Source organism: Spea bombifrons, chromosome 3, assembly GCF_027358695.1.
Source record: "Spea bombifrons isolate aSpeBom1 chromosome 3, aSpeBom1.2.pri, whole genome shotgun sequence".
NCBI classification, from domain to species: Eukaryota; Metazoa; Chordata; class Amphibia; order Anura; family Pelobatidae; genus Spea; species Spea bombifrons.
Genome location: NC_071089.1, coordinates 118,411,126 through 118,427,100, shown reverse-complemented (window position 1 = coordinate 118,427,100; position 15,975 = coordinate 118,411,126). Strand labels below are relative to the sequence as shown.

Sequence of the window (15,975 nt, the reverse complement as noted above, 5' to 3'; positions counted from 1 at the left end):
CTCAAATGGCTCAGAAAGTGTGTTTCTGGAATGTTTCTTTACACAAATACTGTGCCAATAATCACGGTATGCGTCTGTATAACCCTTAGTATGCCAGGATCATGGATGGACGTCTGTTAATTACTTTTACCCTGCTACCCATGAAATGGTTAAATCCCTCTCTTGCACTTTAAATTAACCTTTCCCATTAGTCATCTCTACAAAGCACCCACCTGTCCGTAACACCGAAACGCAGCTGCTTGTTTAATGCCATTTTTAATGTGTTCCTGGAAACATCCAGATGAGCTGACATCGGGACCCTTGCAATTATGGACTCGCTATGTTTGCCATTGCGTTGATTTTATCCGCCTCCGGCGCATGTTCTAGGTCAGTAGGGCTCAGAACAGCTGAGACAGAAACCTTAATGTCAGGCACCCCTATTAGCGACATAAACCTAAAGAATATTAAAGGACCAGTGAAGCAAATCACAGTTCGTGTTCCTTTTTCCTGCCGTGTTTCCGTAAGGAATAATACTGCCTGCTTATAAAACAAGGAAAATAAAGGTATGTATTGGGTGAAAAACATAACTGCCAGCAGGACTGCATTTTCTGGGACAGTCCTGACAACCTGCGTGATGGCCCATCTCCCTGCTGCCCCACAATCATAACGGGAAACATGATGTATGAGACTCTTTAAACATTAACCCTTTAATAGCCCATCACATTCTATTATAGTGACTCACTTGCTGTAATAACGGCACTCTTCCCAGTCATTAAGTTGCTGATCGTTGCTGATTGGTTCAGGCAGCCTTTGTAACGGTGAGGAGAGAAGACGGGAAATAGATCAGATCATACCGTCTCTGACACACAGGCCATGCCTTTCCAAAACACTGATTGACGAACCAAAAACCACAAATTCTGGCCGGTTTTATGAAGTAGATGTTGTTATGGTAACAGTTGTGACATCGATAACCCCGGGTAAACGGTATCCTTGGTTAGCATACTAAAGAGTTTGCAAAGATAAATCAAATTTTTTACTGCCTCCCAATTTAGTAATCCCACATCTGCAAACGGGGAATGATAACTTTTGAATTCTTTTTTAAAAAGCGAAATGCGTCGGCTGCATATAGCTGCTGAAAACGTAACTAATAACGTAATTAATAGCGCTATATAAAAACGAGTCGTGCTTTTATTAACAAGGAAGTTTTGTGGCAGACATTGAGCCGTGTTTAGAATTATTAATTTTGAGGTGAAGTTCCATAGAGCGATTCGCGGTAAAAACCATTGGAATGTTTTTGCTGACTTAGTGTGCATGTATATATATATATATATATATATAAATATATAATAACATTTTCTGCGTACTTTTCTGCGATGTTGTTTTAGCCGTAGAGAAAAACAGTTGCACGAGAATGAATAATCATGAGTGTATCTAATTTCTTCCCAAGTTTATAAGTTCTGCTGGTACAATGCTCTAATTGTTGGGATTGCCGAAGGCTCAACATTTCCAAGTTCAAAATGGAAAAACTGACCTTTCCGCAGCATAATAGAAACCGTGCCCCGGCGTCATGCATTGCGGCCTTTAATTTGGCACATAGTTTCCTTTATGCCAACAACAAGTTTTCCCCTCCAATGATTAGATACACACACACGGTGGTTTTGTACTCCAGCATTGAAGAGGTTAAGAAAAAGAGGCTGCAGCTCACTGCCCCCAATGTATCCCAAGGCTTCTCTTCACTGATCGGTTGCTTGAAGCTTGAAATCAATGGAAGGGCTTTCTGTGCATGCCCACTGGGGTCTTCTAAGACCCCCAGCCAGAGAGTTCAATGAGCCAGCGCTGGAGCTGACTGGGGGTAAGTATATCAGGCAAAGGAACATTTGGCCTGCATCCTGCAGAGTCCCCCCTTTACTTTCCCTAGGGGGGCATCACAAAAAATTAAAGGGACCTCTCAGCTACCGTATGCATAAACTTCATTTGAAGAGGGAAAGCTGCTTGTTCCCTGCATTGCCATACAAAAGCAATCTGAGATGCTTACCGAGAGCAGTCAGCCGCTTTGTATGCTGCCGCCGGTGCGTTCCCCGCTTGGGCGCTAGAATTTGAGATGCGTCCGAAGGGGATGCTCCGCGGGGCAGGCTAGGAAGCGGCTTGGTGAGCATGTCATTTTGCTTTTTGTATGGCATTGTTCCCTTTAAATGTTCTCCGTGTGATTCCTGTGACATTGTATCTGTTTGCTCTCAGAGAAGCGCCAAGGCTGTGAAAACACAACCTTCTCCCCACAAACGGATATCCATAGAGCGTATTAGGGTATCCAACTGGTAACCAGCTCGACCTTTTCAAAAGCTGGTCAAATACTGGACACTTGGCGACCCTACCGTTGGCACCAGTGCGCCGGTGTTCCATCTCTTTGATGTTAGTTTGAATCCCACTTCCATCACCAATTTTAAACGTCTCGTAATCCACAAACTTTACTCATTGATGTCAAAACTCCGTCGCTGATCTCCTTGTGTCCGAGGGCCACGCTGTCTGAATGCACTCCAGCTTCTCCTACAGGCTGATGACATAGATTTCTACAGGACCCGTGAAAGTACATTGCGTGTCTACCTATCTTGGGTCCATTTTGGCTTTGTCTCCCCAAGAGTATATCGTAAAACACGTCGGAGCTCACCCGCGGGCCACTGATCTCAACTCGTGAGCCTGGGTGAGGCTGGACTTGAGTTTCTTATGGGCTGAGGCTTTCAGACGACCCTCAACCTCACAAAGCTTAGAGATGAAGAGGACAACCATTTTTCTTACTGAAGCCCCAGGCTTATTTATTATATTCTTTATTTCAAAGGAGAAATGTTAGAACAAGTAAAACTAGAGGGTCGAAGGCTTAGATGTAAAGTTTAGGTAGCTTTACTGAGAGGGTGGTAGCTAAATAGAACAGCCTCCCAGCAGAGGTGGTAGAGGGTAATACAGTGAGGGTATTAAACATGCATGGAATAGACATACGGCTCCTGAATCTAAGACGAGACCAACGACTGATTAAGATTTGAGTCTATACTGACGGGCGACTAGACGGGGGCCGAATGGGGGCCGATCCGCCGGCAAATTTTATCATTACTTTTGATTGTTGCATATTCATTCCAATGTCCAATAGATTTACAAGATATATTAATTATAAAAAATGTTCTTTTTATTAACCAATCAAAAATAATTCACCGAACCCCAAACTACGATTGTTTAACCCACAACATCGACTTTTGTTTTTTTTCCCGTAAGTAGACAAACACATTGCGGTTTGCGGCTGAAGGATAAGTAGATTTCCTTTCCAGCATCTGGATCTGAAAACATATGTTTCTGTTTGGTTGAGATTATAGACTTGGCCGGCAGAAAGCTCCGGTGATTCATATTCCCATCTGAAGCGAGCTGCCGGGGCTGCCAAGTGGTTGGCCCGGCTTAAGCATCACATCTCGGGGCTTCACGTTAGAAACAAAGACATTTCTCTTCTAAAGACGGCTAAGCGTTTGGCTTTGTGACACTTTCAATGCAATTACCGCTAATGACGCCATTGGTGGAACATTTAAAAAACGTGACTCGCATTCTCATGTTTTTAAAAAAAAAAAAATTAATCTTATTAAGGACAGCGCTAATTAGCAAATTAGAAATAAATCCTGGGGTTTTCGAATTTTCTTAGTCGTTTATTATTTTGAAAGCACTAATAAGGAAAAAAATAAATATTTGGTCTTATAAAGAGTAACAAGGGGGTGTGGTTAGAGGTGTGGCTTGGGCGGGGCTTTATTAAGACTTTGTTTGTGCCTTATTGCTGGTGATTTGTGTCGCTGATGGAAGTATTTAGAGGAAGAATAATAGATTTTATTTAGTTTCATTTATAAAGCCATTCCCTGCTGTTTCTATACACATTATCGGGGCTTTTATTGCCGTAGAACCCTGCGATCCCCTCATACCCAGCAAACATTCTGACCTCCTAAAAAAAAAAGGGGGGCGTTGGAATTTGGGGCCCAAATAGGGACTTGCTAGACTAAACAGGGACAGTTGGGAGGTGTTGCTATATATACCTTTTTGTTTAAACTACTTTTTGTATGTTTCTTCTCCCACAGAAATGATCACTGCTCTGGCACTTTAAAGGTTAATTACAAAAAAAGAATAGTCAACTAATTAAAGTCCCGGTTTCCGGTGCATCATATAGATACCCCATTAAATTCTCCATGCTTTATTACGCTGGCTCACATGATTTCATACGACTGATTAATAACTGTCATATTTACAGCATCCAGTTGTCTTGACTTCAATAAATTAAACAGATTATGATCCGTTTATCCGATTGTTGGCATTAAAATAAAATTTAAAGAGATATTTCTGGTGTTACTTAACTGAAATACAGCTAAGATCTGATCTATGTCTAAGTGAAACCCCGAAATTAATTAAATAAAAAAAACAAAAAAAAACAAATGCAATAGTAATATCTTTGAATATTAAAAAAATCCTAAAAAATAAACATGAAATCAAAATCTTAAACTAGGGGGCTAAATGTAACATTAAGGCAGTTTTACTTTACTGCGATGGTGGTAGATAAGTGGAACAGCCTCCAAGCAGAAGTGGTAGAGGGTAATACAGTGAGGGGATTAAACATGCATGGGATAGACATACGGCTCCTGAATCTAAGACGAGACCAACGACTGATTAAGGTTCAGCGGAAAATTGGGGGGGCACTTTTAATTCGGGAATTAAATTCGTTGCCCGCTCCCCACATTCACTCTCCTTCTCACACGCTATAAATGTTTCACTACCTTCTCAGCTGACCGCTTCTGCATCCTCTGATTGGGGGAGAGGACGTCACCGAAAGCATCACGATCTTGGTGGAAGTTCACCTTAGGGCAAAATGGTGGCACTTTCGGTGAGGTTCCCTAACATGAACTTCCGCCAAAATGTCCTCTGTTTGACCTGCTGTGCTACCTCCTGGAGCACTTCCATATAGGAGCCTTGGTGCGCACCACGGAAACAACCTCTCCCCCGATTGGAGAAATGAGGAAGAGGCTGTACCCGTGATGCGCTCCGTGGCTCCGCAACCGCTGAGAGTAACTTTATTTAGTTATTTTTCGCCTGTTCACAGAAATATTTCCCAGCAGGACAAATGAAGACGAAGGAAAATAACCAAAATCAGGACTGTCCCTCTTAAACCCAAGACACTTGGGAGGTGTAATAAGGTGCTATATATAAACCAACAGAGCCTTCATGCTGATTACTTCACGTGTTACCAGAATCATATTTTTCAAGTAAAAATTTGAGCAATTCTGGTGCAAAACAAAGAATCCGGAGCAATTTCTATGAAGGACAACGGAATATTTCAATGAAAAAAGAAAAAAAGATTTTCAACAAAAGTCAACATTTGAAAACACTTATTTTTATTTTCATATTGGAGGAGGTTTTTAGTTTTGCACGAGCTGCTTCCGAGGTCGGTATTTTTCCAGCCGAAGCCAGTCCAACGCATGAATTCAGAAGCCGTTCGGCGCAGGAGGCCGATTCTGCCGCATGGAAAGGCGCTGGAATTTTTTAACCCCTTAATGACAAAGCCCGTACATGTACGGCTCAAAATGCATTGTTTTCAATGGGTTTAGGGACCGCCCGTTGTCCTTAAGGGGTTAAAGGGTTAATTTAAACCGATAATGTGTTTAATATGGAATCATTCCTTCTGCTCAGTGGCTTGTGTTCCTCCGCGCACCCGGCCTTAGTTACTGGCCGGCTGGGTACGGAATAAACCGTGAAGCCAGCCAAACGACAACAAAAGCAAAAAAATGATCTAAAATCGTTCATTTTATACAAACCCTGAAATGTCCTCAACTAGGCCATATTTATACATTTTTCCCTCAGGACTCTGGTTTTTCGCCCGGAGCCTCCGAGTGAAGCTTCGCTTCTCCGGGTCTCCGTGGAGAATCTCCGGGTCCCCGCCCACTGCAGCGCAACATCTGTGGACCGCCCACAGGCATCAGCAGACCGCCCATTGGCATCAGAAGACCCGCCCACTGCCCTAAAAGGGAGGGCTCAGATGTTATATAGATTTTATAGATTAAAATCATATATGTATTGGAATCTCACTCTATGTGTATCCCATGGATCTGCATGATTATTCCTCCCCTATTGTTAAGTTTGCTGATTGGTTCAGTCAGACTTGGTAAACGTGGTGGGGAGGAGCAGGAAGAGAACTTCGAGTCAGGAAACTGCTCAGACGATGCTGGCTCTGCCACTGGCTGCCACCAATCTCAGATTATACCCCTACTTTTTACACGACTGAGGAATTATTTATTAATAATCTGTTTGTACAGCGCTGTAGAACATGATGGCGCTATATAAAACAAACAAATAAATAATAATAATAATAAATGGATATATTATATTAGCAGCCATCCCTACTATACATCTTAAAACTGTTGTTGTGCTGGACACAAAATAGTTAAATCCGTCTGAATGCTTTAGAAGACGGCGGTCTGCGCATGTTAAACAGATTAATGAATTGTGGACATATAATCTAGGATGGCGTTTCTCCAAAGCAGCTGAATGGGAAAGCGCCAGAGGAGACCTGTAACAACGACGACATCGGAAAATGAAATTCGGAAGCGTTTCGCTCCTGACCCCCGTACCTCGTTAGAGCTTAGCGGGGCGCGCTGCCTCTGGGGGGCAGATCTGGGCACGGGGTGGGGGCATTCGTGGCATTTACCTCCATCAGAGATAGAAGTGTCACCCTCTCTTAACAATAAAATAATGCGCGAGTGGCTGAAGAATTATGGCCGTCCTCACTCATACTAACACTGATCGCAATGAGTTTCTCCATTACGATGGCGGTATTCTTTACATCACGTCTACGTTGTCAATCATTACCATGGAAACGTACGGCCCTCTGCCTGCTGCCCGCGTCAATGTGCCCTTTCTCCTTTATCTCCAATATCTATTTGCCCCGTCTGATTATTTCTCTCCTCAGTTTGCCCCTTCAACCTGGCACCATCCATTTTCCTTTTCTCCCTGTCCCTAAAATCCATTTGCCCCTTTCTACTGTCCATTGTCCATCTCCCCGTCTTCCCATGTCTTTTTGCCCTTCTTTGTTCCATGCCTCTCTCCTCCTGCCCATTGTCCACCCGTCCATTCTTTACTCCATCCATCCATCCATCCATAACATCTGGTTGCTTTGCCCCCATCGTTTACCGATCACCTCCCCATTTGACCTCCATGGAGCGCAGTATGTAGATTTTGTCCATTTAGATAATAATATACTGTATTGGCTCGAATATAGGCCGCACTTTCCCCCCCCACTTTAAGTCTTTATTCGGGGTCTAGTGCCCGACGCCCGGGGACATGCAGTTCTGGACGCCGGGCAGGCAGCGGGGTTAGGATACAGATCCCCCGCAGCGGTGCAGGGGACCTGCATCCTACTCCCCGATACGCTCAGACAGCCTCCCCTGCCGGCACTTCCCACGGGGGGGAGTCCCGGCACGGGAGATTGTTAAAGCACATCGTGCAGATGTCCCGGCAGCGGAGGTTGTTTACCTGCATCGCCGCAGCCAGTGAACGTCCGCACGATGCGTTTTACCTCTGCCCCCAAGACTTACCAGAGCAGAGTGCCGACTGTCTTGTGGGGCCGGCGGGGGAAATCTACGCAATACGCATATACAACTTCCGGTGCCGGCACTTCCGCTGAGTCTGCTCTGGTAAGTCGGGGGGGGGGTGGCAGCATATCTCGGGGGGGACAGAGTGGCAGCATATCGGGGGGGGAAAAGTGGCAGCATATCGGGGGGGCAGAGTGGCAGCATATCGGGGTGGCAGAGTGGCAGCATATCGGGGGGGACAGAGTGGCAGCATATCGGGGGGGCAGAGTGGCAGCATATCTTGGGGGGGCAGAGTGGCAGCATATCGGGGGGGACAGAGTGGCAGCATATCGGGGGGGACAGAGTGGCAGCATATCGGGGGGGGGCAGAGTGGCAGCATATCTATTACAAAACTTTTTCTTTAAAAAAGCACCAAACTTTTAGGGTGCGGCCTATATCCGAGCCAATACGGTATATAAATCTACACATTGGAACACAATGCATTACCTGATGCCTGACTGAACCATTTATCCCTAATCTCTGATGTTCTTCTGTCATCCTTTTCCTTTTCTTCACTCCGGATGCTATTCTCCTGCTCGAGTAACTTGGACCCTTTTAAAAAAAAAAAAAGTCTAAATACACCTGATTTATTTCAGCACACAAAACGTATATATATGATTTTCTCCCTCTCTACATCACTGTGATAACAATGTATAGTGGGCTTCGTGTACAGTAAATTCTTGCCTTACGGAGAAGCTGAAGCTCCAGAGCTGTAGCAGAACATCACCTCCATGTTTTGCGCCATTGATTGGCTGTTTGTAGTAGCCAATCAGTGACAGGAAATCATTGGGAACTGTTACTGCACATGTGCACATAGTCTTCTTAGACCCCCCCAAGAGCATCCGCCAAGCCGATGCTGGAGCTGACTGGGGGTGATTATATCCCCCGTCAGGAGATGTGTCCGTCCGAACACATCTGTATATGGTCAAAGTCTGCAGAATCTCCTCCCGTGCTTCTGCAATGGGGGGCACCACCTCGCTGTAACCCATTCCGCACCCCTTAGGACTTACTGGTAAAAGCTGTGCGAAGATGCTCATTAGGACTTACCTGTACGTCGTGACTTTGGTGAAGCGGCATCTCTCTGCCACTGCACAGGAGATCACTGCACTGCCGACCGGTTCGTCAGTAACGGCGCTCGGCTCAAGCACTGGTACACAGGAATACAATTTTTTTTTTTTAAAAAAACAGGAAAACTGAAAGATAAAAAATAAATACAGTTTATTGGGAGCCCTGTGATGTCATCATGACATCACTGTCAAAAATCCCGAGTCATACTGCACTGGGAACAGTGCGAAAAGGAAAATAATAAAATAATATATGTGTGGTGTGACTGTAATAGAAGTAATTTAAGAAAAAATATTTTTTTTTTTCTATTTTAGTATAGTTTTTTTTATTTCTTATCACTAATAACTATTATGTTTCACCACATAGCTATCATACATTTGTGTGCATATAACGGCTGGAGTGTCCCTTTAATGATGCTTTTTTTGGGGGGGGGATTTGTCTTTTGATTTTTGGGGCATTTTGGGCTAGCAGACGAGGCGCTCCATCAGAGCCAAAAGCTGGGTTCATAACTGAGGATCCGGCTCTGACATCTGACGGGCGGCCGCTCTGTTCCTTTCATTAAAAATAACAGAAAAACACGTCAAAAACACACATTCAGAGCCTGAGATGTTTACTGCCCCCTTTATTTACTGATGCCGTTAACCCTTTAGTTGCTGGAGGTGCCAAGAAATGCCAGCCCCAGAGTTAAAAGGCATTGCTGGCCCCTTTGGCACGTATAGCGCGTCCTGACGTTTGCGTTAGTCGGGTAATAAATTCTGTAATTATGTACTTAATGTTCCACTATGATGTCAGAGCTGTCGTGTAAACACGTGGGCTTTTGCCGTGTACTGAAGGCGGTTCTCTAAATACCCCATTAATGATCTGCCAGCTGCACCTGGATCTGCCACTAGCAGAGTAAACAGCGAAACGCAGCGGGTAATTAAATCGGACGAGCGTCAGTAGGGGTCATTTATTGTAGGCCCACCTCGGCAGCGTGACCGTAAGACAGCAGGGCTTTTATCAGACGACCAAGTCACACCTACGTACGATCAAAGCTATGTATGTAGTACGGGCCGTATGCAATCAAGGCAGCGTATATAACATTATTTATTTGGTATGTCTGCCCGGAATCCATGAAGGAAACTTTGTCGCTCAGAACAGGATTTTAGACACGGTATTTTAAAGAAATAGTCTAATATCCAAAAGTGTATTTTGATTTTTTTAAATTCAAAATGGCCGCCAACGCATTTTACGGCATGCAATTTGGTGCTGGCATTCTTTGGTTATGCGACTTCTGTCTTCTTTACCTCAGCCGCCTTTCCTGAAAGCAGGAAGTAGATACAGGAAGAATACCCATCGTACAGCGCTACGGAATATGATGGCGCTATATAAAAACAGTAAATAATAACAGTAATACTTCCTGCAGCTGCTTAAAGGGAGTTAGGCGCCCAATGAAATCAGCGGGGCTAGCAGCCAATCGCATTAACGCTCATGAAACGTCGATGTACAGATAGTATACATTAAATAGGCTAGAATAGGAGTTGTACTGAGCATGTGCAGGAAGTGTACTGGCGAATGCTTCCTGTTTCAGTAGACAGAGCTGGGGGGGCGGAGTTAAATGAGGCAGAAGTCGAATTTTCTAAGTCCAATAACTGAAGAATGCCTGCCCCGATTTGTTTGCTCTAAAATGTACTAAAGTCTATAGAGAATGACTTGAATATCCATTTAATATGCTGCAAAACCAGGGGGCAGATCGCCATCTTTGGGCCTGTCACAGGAGAGATCTCCATTTACACTGTGGAGGCTCAGCGATGTCTCCATGGGAGACGCTCAGGGCTTTTAAGACATGGCGTACGGGTATACAGCGCCATTTAATACAGTAAAGGTGCCGGCAGCGGAAAAGGGCAAATAATACACCATTACCGTCAAACCCCTTATGGGGGGGGGGGTGTTAAACAATGATCAGTCCTATATATATATATTTATTTATTTATTTACATATAAAGGCATCGTATCCATGACAAAAAATGGAGATACACTCACATAAGTTAACGCCGTGAGAATGCGCTAATTAATATGGTGTTAGTATCCCTTTAAGACCAAAAAAAATCAAATTCACAAATTAATATTTTTTTTTATTTGTTTTTCAGCCAACGATGTGGCGGCAGATAGCCTTGGGCACGGTGCTGAGACTATGGCTCGCTGTATCTTTGGGTTCCTGCCAAAGCGGGGACGAGCCCCCGGCAGATTTAGGATCGGGGTATGTAATGGACGTGCTTCGAGACCAACCGAAAGAAGCGCAGAGTGATCCCCATCCACAACCCACGAACCAATGCCAAGTGACCTTCGTGACTCCCCGGCGCGACGCCTGTGTTGGGAAAGACGCGTCTCCGGAACTGAAGGAGGAGGTGGCGTATCTTCAGACCCTTCTTCAGGACAGCAACAGGGTCCTACAGAGCCTTCAGTATACGGTCAAAGCCGACACGCAAGACGCTGGCTACCAGGAGGTCATTTCAGAAAACAACAAAGGAACCAACGAGGACAACAAGGAATTCTACGTTGTCCTAAATAAAGTCATGGCGGAGCTTCAGACGCACATGGGCGATGATCCTTCGGACATTCCCGACGAGAGAAAAAAGTAAGAACCCGCCTCATTCCAGAGTATTTCATGCTACCTGTTTTACCGTCTCAAGGGTTCTGTTTTGGGGGCGTATGTACTAAGTCATTGCCGTTACGGAACCGGCTGGCACTTAGTGAGTTATGAAAGAATCCAGCAACTTCTGGATTGCCGGCTGACTTTTGGATACTTTACGCTTTTAGAGTTCTACTTTATCAGTCTTTTAGACTATTTAATAAAGAGGGGGTCTCATAACCCCACATTTTACAGAAATTTTGGGGAGAATAAGATGCTTCATGTCTCGTTTCACAAAAGAGTTCCAAGATTTGCCCTCTGCGCCCTTTTAAGTCCAAAAACCAACTGCCAGAATCATCTTTAGCATGTCAGAGCTGGTATATTTTCTTGTTGCCATAGTTTTTGTGCCCAGTAGGTTCCCGTGAACTTTATAAATGTGGGAAAAAACAACAATCACAATGGAAATATCACAAGGCGCATGTTTTGACCCAAAAACTGAGTTGTATAGAGACCGTTGCTCCCAAAGGCAGTCTAACCAGGTTCTAAATACGACCGGACCACCTTGGCAAAGCAAGACTTCTGCGACATAATAATGGCTACTTTATGTCAAGTAAAGAAAAAACATTTTATTAACCCAATTTATAAATATATTTCTTTAAATATACCCATTATTGGGGCTTTTAGGGCTGTAGAACCCTGTGATACCCTCATACCCAGCAAACATTTGGGGTCCAAGAGGGACTGGACAAACCAATTAGGGACACTTAGAGGGTATGATGCATCGCATACAAGAATAAAAGGAACCCCAGACCCCCTAATCTCCATCACATACATCCTGCATTGACTTCCAAGGGTTAATTTTATTAATTGTATTAATTTTACTCACCGCCTCCACGAGCTGCAATCACCAGGCAGACGGGGATAACGTCGGATATTAACGATGACCTTGAAATAACATTTTTTACAGATGATTTCCCTCCCAGATTAACACAAAAGATTCACATTAAGAAGCAAAAAAAACCCAGAATCCTCCGTCTGCCAAGATTCTGATCGTTTCTCTGCTACAAAACAAAAAAAACTTCACCAAAATCACCTTATTTTATAGGAAAAAAAATTGTCCCCCGACCCGGCGGACAGGAAGTGGATATTCAAGGTCATTAATGCCCAAGAAAGCATTTTATTTTGTTTGATTGGGTAGAAAATGTTCGTTGCCGTTTGCCGATGACATCATTTAGCGGCCTCATCTTCTGTGTAAATTAGCGCTGCCCCCGGCGTTACCGTCCTCTGTCCTCCAAGCCAAGCGGCTTTCATTTATTAAGACTACCCATTTCTTGCTATTTTTTGCCTGCTGATCGGTATAATTGTTAATTGGTGTCTGTTAGGGAATATTATGACTGATGGCAGCCTGTGGCAGAGCCAGCATTAGCTAAAGTTTCCCGTCGTCTAGCTCTTTACCCTGCTTCACCTTCAACCATTACAGAGGCTGCCTGGACAGATTCAAACACGCAATAAATATGCATTAGAAACCCACCTTATGGCTCTGCATCATTATTCCTCCCCGTAAAGTCATCTCTTATAAGCTGATACTATGAAGTCGCACCATGATGATCTTGCGTCCGTCTGTTTTGCGTATGTGCAATGCGTGTATTATAGTATGTTCTGTGTGCTTGACGTGCACATTTTAATTTCTAGAAATTAAAATTTTATTGAATTTGGTTAAATTCATGAATTTATCTGATTGTCCAAAAAAGAGGAAAATTCATTTGAATTCTGTTGGTTTTTCTTCACTCTCGCTCACTCTTTCCCTGTTCTCCCCGTTGCCGCTCCTCATTTGCTGCTCCTCTACTCCGATTCTGCTTCTCCTTCTTCATCTCCTCATCCTCTCCTCTGTCTCTGATTCTGCTTCTCCTTCTTCATCTCCTCATCCTCTCCTCTGTCTCTGATTCTGCGTCTCCTTCTTCATCTCGTCATCCTCTCCTCCGTCTCTGATTCTGCTTCTCCTTCATCTCCTCTCCTCTGTCTCTGATTCTGCTTCTCCTTCTTCATCTCCTCATCCTCTCCTCCGTTTCTGATTCTGCTTCTCCTTCATCTCCTCTCCCCTGTCTCTGATTCTGCTTCTCCTTCTTCATCTCCTCATCCTCTCCTCCGTCTCTGATTCTGCTTCTCCTTCTTCATCTCCTCATCCTCTCCTCCGTCTCTGATTCTGCTTCTCCTTCTTCATCTCGTCATCCTCTCCTCCGTCTCTGATTCTGCTTCTCCTTCATCTCCTCTCCTCTGTCTCTGATTCTGCTTCTCCTTCTTCATCTCCTCATCCTCTCCTCCGTCTCTGATTCTGCTTCTCCTTCTTCATCTCGTCATCCTCTCCTCCGTCTCTGATTCTGCTTCTCCTTCTTCATCTCGTCATCCTCTCCTCCGTCTCTGATTCTGCTTCTCCTTCATCTCCTCTCCTCTGTCTCTGATTCTGCTTCTCCTTCTTCATCTCCTCATCCTCTCCTCCGTTTCTGATTCTGCTTCTCCTTCATCTCCTCTCCTCTGTCTCTGATTCTGCTTCTCCTTCTTCATCTCCTCATCCTCTCCTCCGTCTCTGATTCTGCTTCTCCTTCTTCATCTCCTCATCCTCTCCTCCGCCTCTGATTCTGCTTCTCCTTCTCCACTGAGAGGGAGCAGCAGAGCAGCCGGTGAGGAGATGGAGAAGATGCACAATTGGAGAAAAAGGAGTAGTGGTGGAGTAGAAAAGGAGGAGCGGGAGAGTGGTTGTTGGAGAAGGGAGAGAGTAAGTGAGAGCGGGCCAAAAAAAGGCCCTCAAAATTTGTCGGAACAAAAAAAGGACAGGAAACTCAATTTGTTGTCCAAAAAGGAATGGACCAAAATGAAACTGCATCCACTTGGGTCCATGAGCGCAAGTCAACTGTTGGTCAGAACAGCAGCCGGTTATCTCATTGGTCAGTTCTGAGTAGTGTGAGCCAACAAATTGATGGGTTGGTATGGGGAGATCCACTGGTCTTCTCGATCAATCTAGAATCTGGAACCTGACAGACTCAAAGACCCCTTATCCGAGACTTTACTGGTCCAGGATGATTTCCACCATGATGATACAGAAGGCTATAATCACAATCCACACTTAACCTCAAGCATGTTCTTTTCTAGACAACTTCTAGACATTCTTCTGGTCCTCTGCCTGTCTCCATCGATATGTCTCTCCGTCGTCTGGAGGAAAATATCTACTAAAACGCAGAGTTCCCTTAACAATTGCCCTTTCAATATGTTCCTTCTCCAGTCGCTGGAATGCTAAGACCACTGACGTCATCTTCTTCCAGAGAGCAGATAAGACCACCTATTCCTGTTCCAAATAGATTTCATTAATTACCGTAACTAATTTCATTTTTCTTTTCTATGTTTTAACTCAGGCTCCAGAAAAGCGTCCTTGCGATGGATCACTTGATACAATCAGCCTCGCGTCTTGCAGACAAACTTGACGAAGCCTCTCAAGACCTCGAAGTCTTACTGGAGAAACAGCTGGAGAGATCTACAAACTTGGCTTATCAGAACACCATCAAATCCTGACCTGGAATGAAAAATATGACGTGGTGATAGCCCCACACGGACACGACAGAAGAAAAAAAAATTCATCGAATAAACGTGTTTTCACGGCAACGGTCCTGATACGGTCCTCGGAGGCCACCGCCGAGAAGACAACCATCTGTTCCGCATAAATTTAGCGGCTAAATGGTGACCTTCAACCTGGAATGTTAATAACGTCTACATTCCACCAATGTATTTCTCAGGAAGTCGTGAATAAGATTTTATTATGCAAATATTATGAGGAACCGAGGGTTAATCCATGTTTTTATTCATATCAGGATGGCCATTTTCTAATAATATGATAATGTGTGTTAATATGTATAGATGACGGCGACACTCTCGGGACTATGCCTGAAACCCTTGCCTTCTCATAGAGAGTTCAAGAGTATCTTCGGCCTCGAGTCATCTTAGGGATGAACCGTTCTTCTCGACAGCGGCTCTCGTGGCCCCAGCACGTGACATCACATGGTTCATGAGTGATGTTGTTTTATGCCCTGCCCAGCGAACACGACGTCACGCAATCTTGTAGAGAGCCCCATCTCCTCGTTTTTCCCAGTTCAGATGCTCAACATAAACCCTGCCAGCAGTCCCAATAAATGCAACATTCCCAAGGGCAGCTGTTTGGCTCCACCAAGTTCTGGACCAGGGGTCGGCACCAGCATGGCTCATGGTAGACATTTACAGGGGCCTGTGGTGGACAACTTCATGATGTTCTACAGACCTTCACAAACCTTGCCACCGACACTTTGATCATCCCCGTTCTGGACTGTTGGCAGCTATAGGGAGATGAGATGTTTGAGTTATCCGAGCAGGTAGTAGAGCGATCTCAAGAGGTCTTGAGCGTGCGGCATCCCAGGGCTGGCCTTCTACAAATGTTGGAAACTTTAAGAGGAAATGTATTATAAATCTCCTCCTCTTCGCCCGTTGAATAGACCGTCGGTGATGAGTGAGCTCGGAGCGCGCGGACGTTTTGTGGAAGGGGATCACAGATTGGGGGGCGCCATGATCCGAGCTTCATTTTTATTGCATTCATTTTGTCTGGAATTTCTTTTTTCCTGAGTGTCGCTCTCTCCCTCTCTCTCTCTCTTTCTCCCTCCCTCC

General features: G+C 44.6%; 1 protein-coding gene across 1 annotated transcript in view; it reads left to right on the top strand.

The window, feature by feature from the left end:
- Nucleotides 1–15,317, top strand: part of LOC128484385 (uncharacterized) — a 40,333-nt gene extending 25,016 nt beyond the window's left edge. Inside the window, exons 2-3 of the mRNA XM_053460744.1 lie at nucleotides 10,811–11,298; nucleotides 14,700–15,317. Coding sequence (XP_053316719.1) covers nucleotides 10,817–11,298; nucleotides 14,700–14,856 — 639 coding nt within the window. The 5' untranslated portion in view covers nucleotides 10,811–10,816 and the 3' untranslated portion in view covers nucleotides 14,857–15,317. The remainder of the gene's footprint in view (nucleotides 1–10,810; nucleotides 11,299–14,699) is intronic.
- The last annotated feature ends 658 nt before the right edge of the window (nucleotides 15,318–15,975 follow it).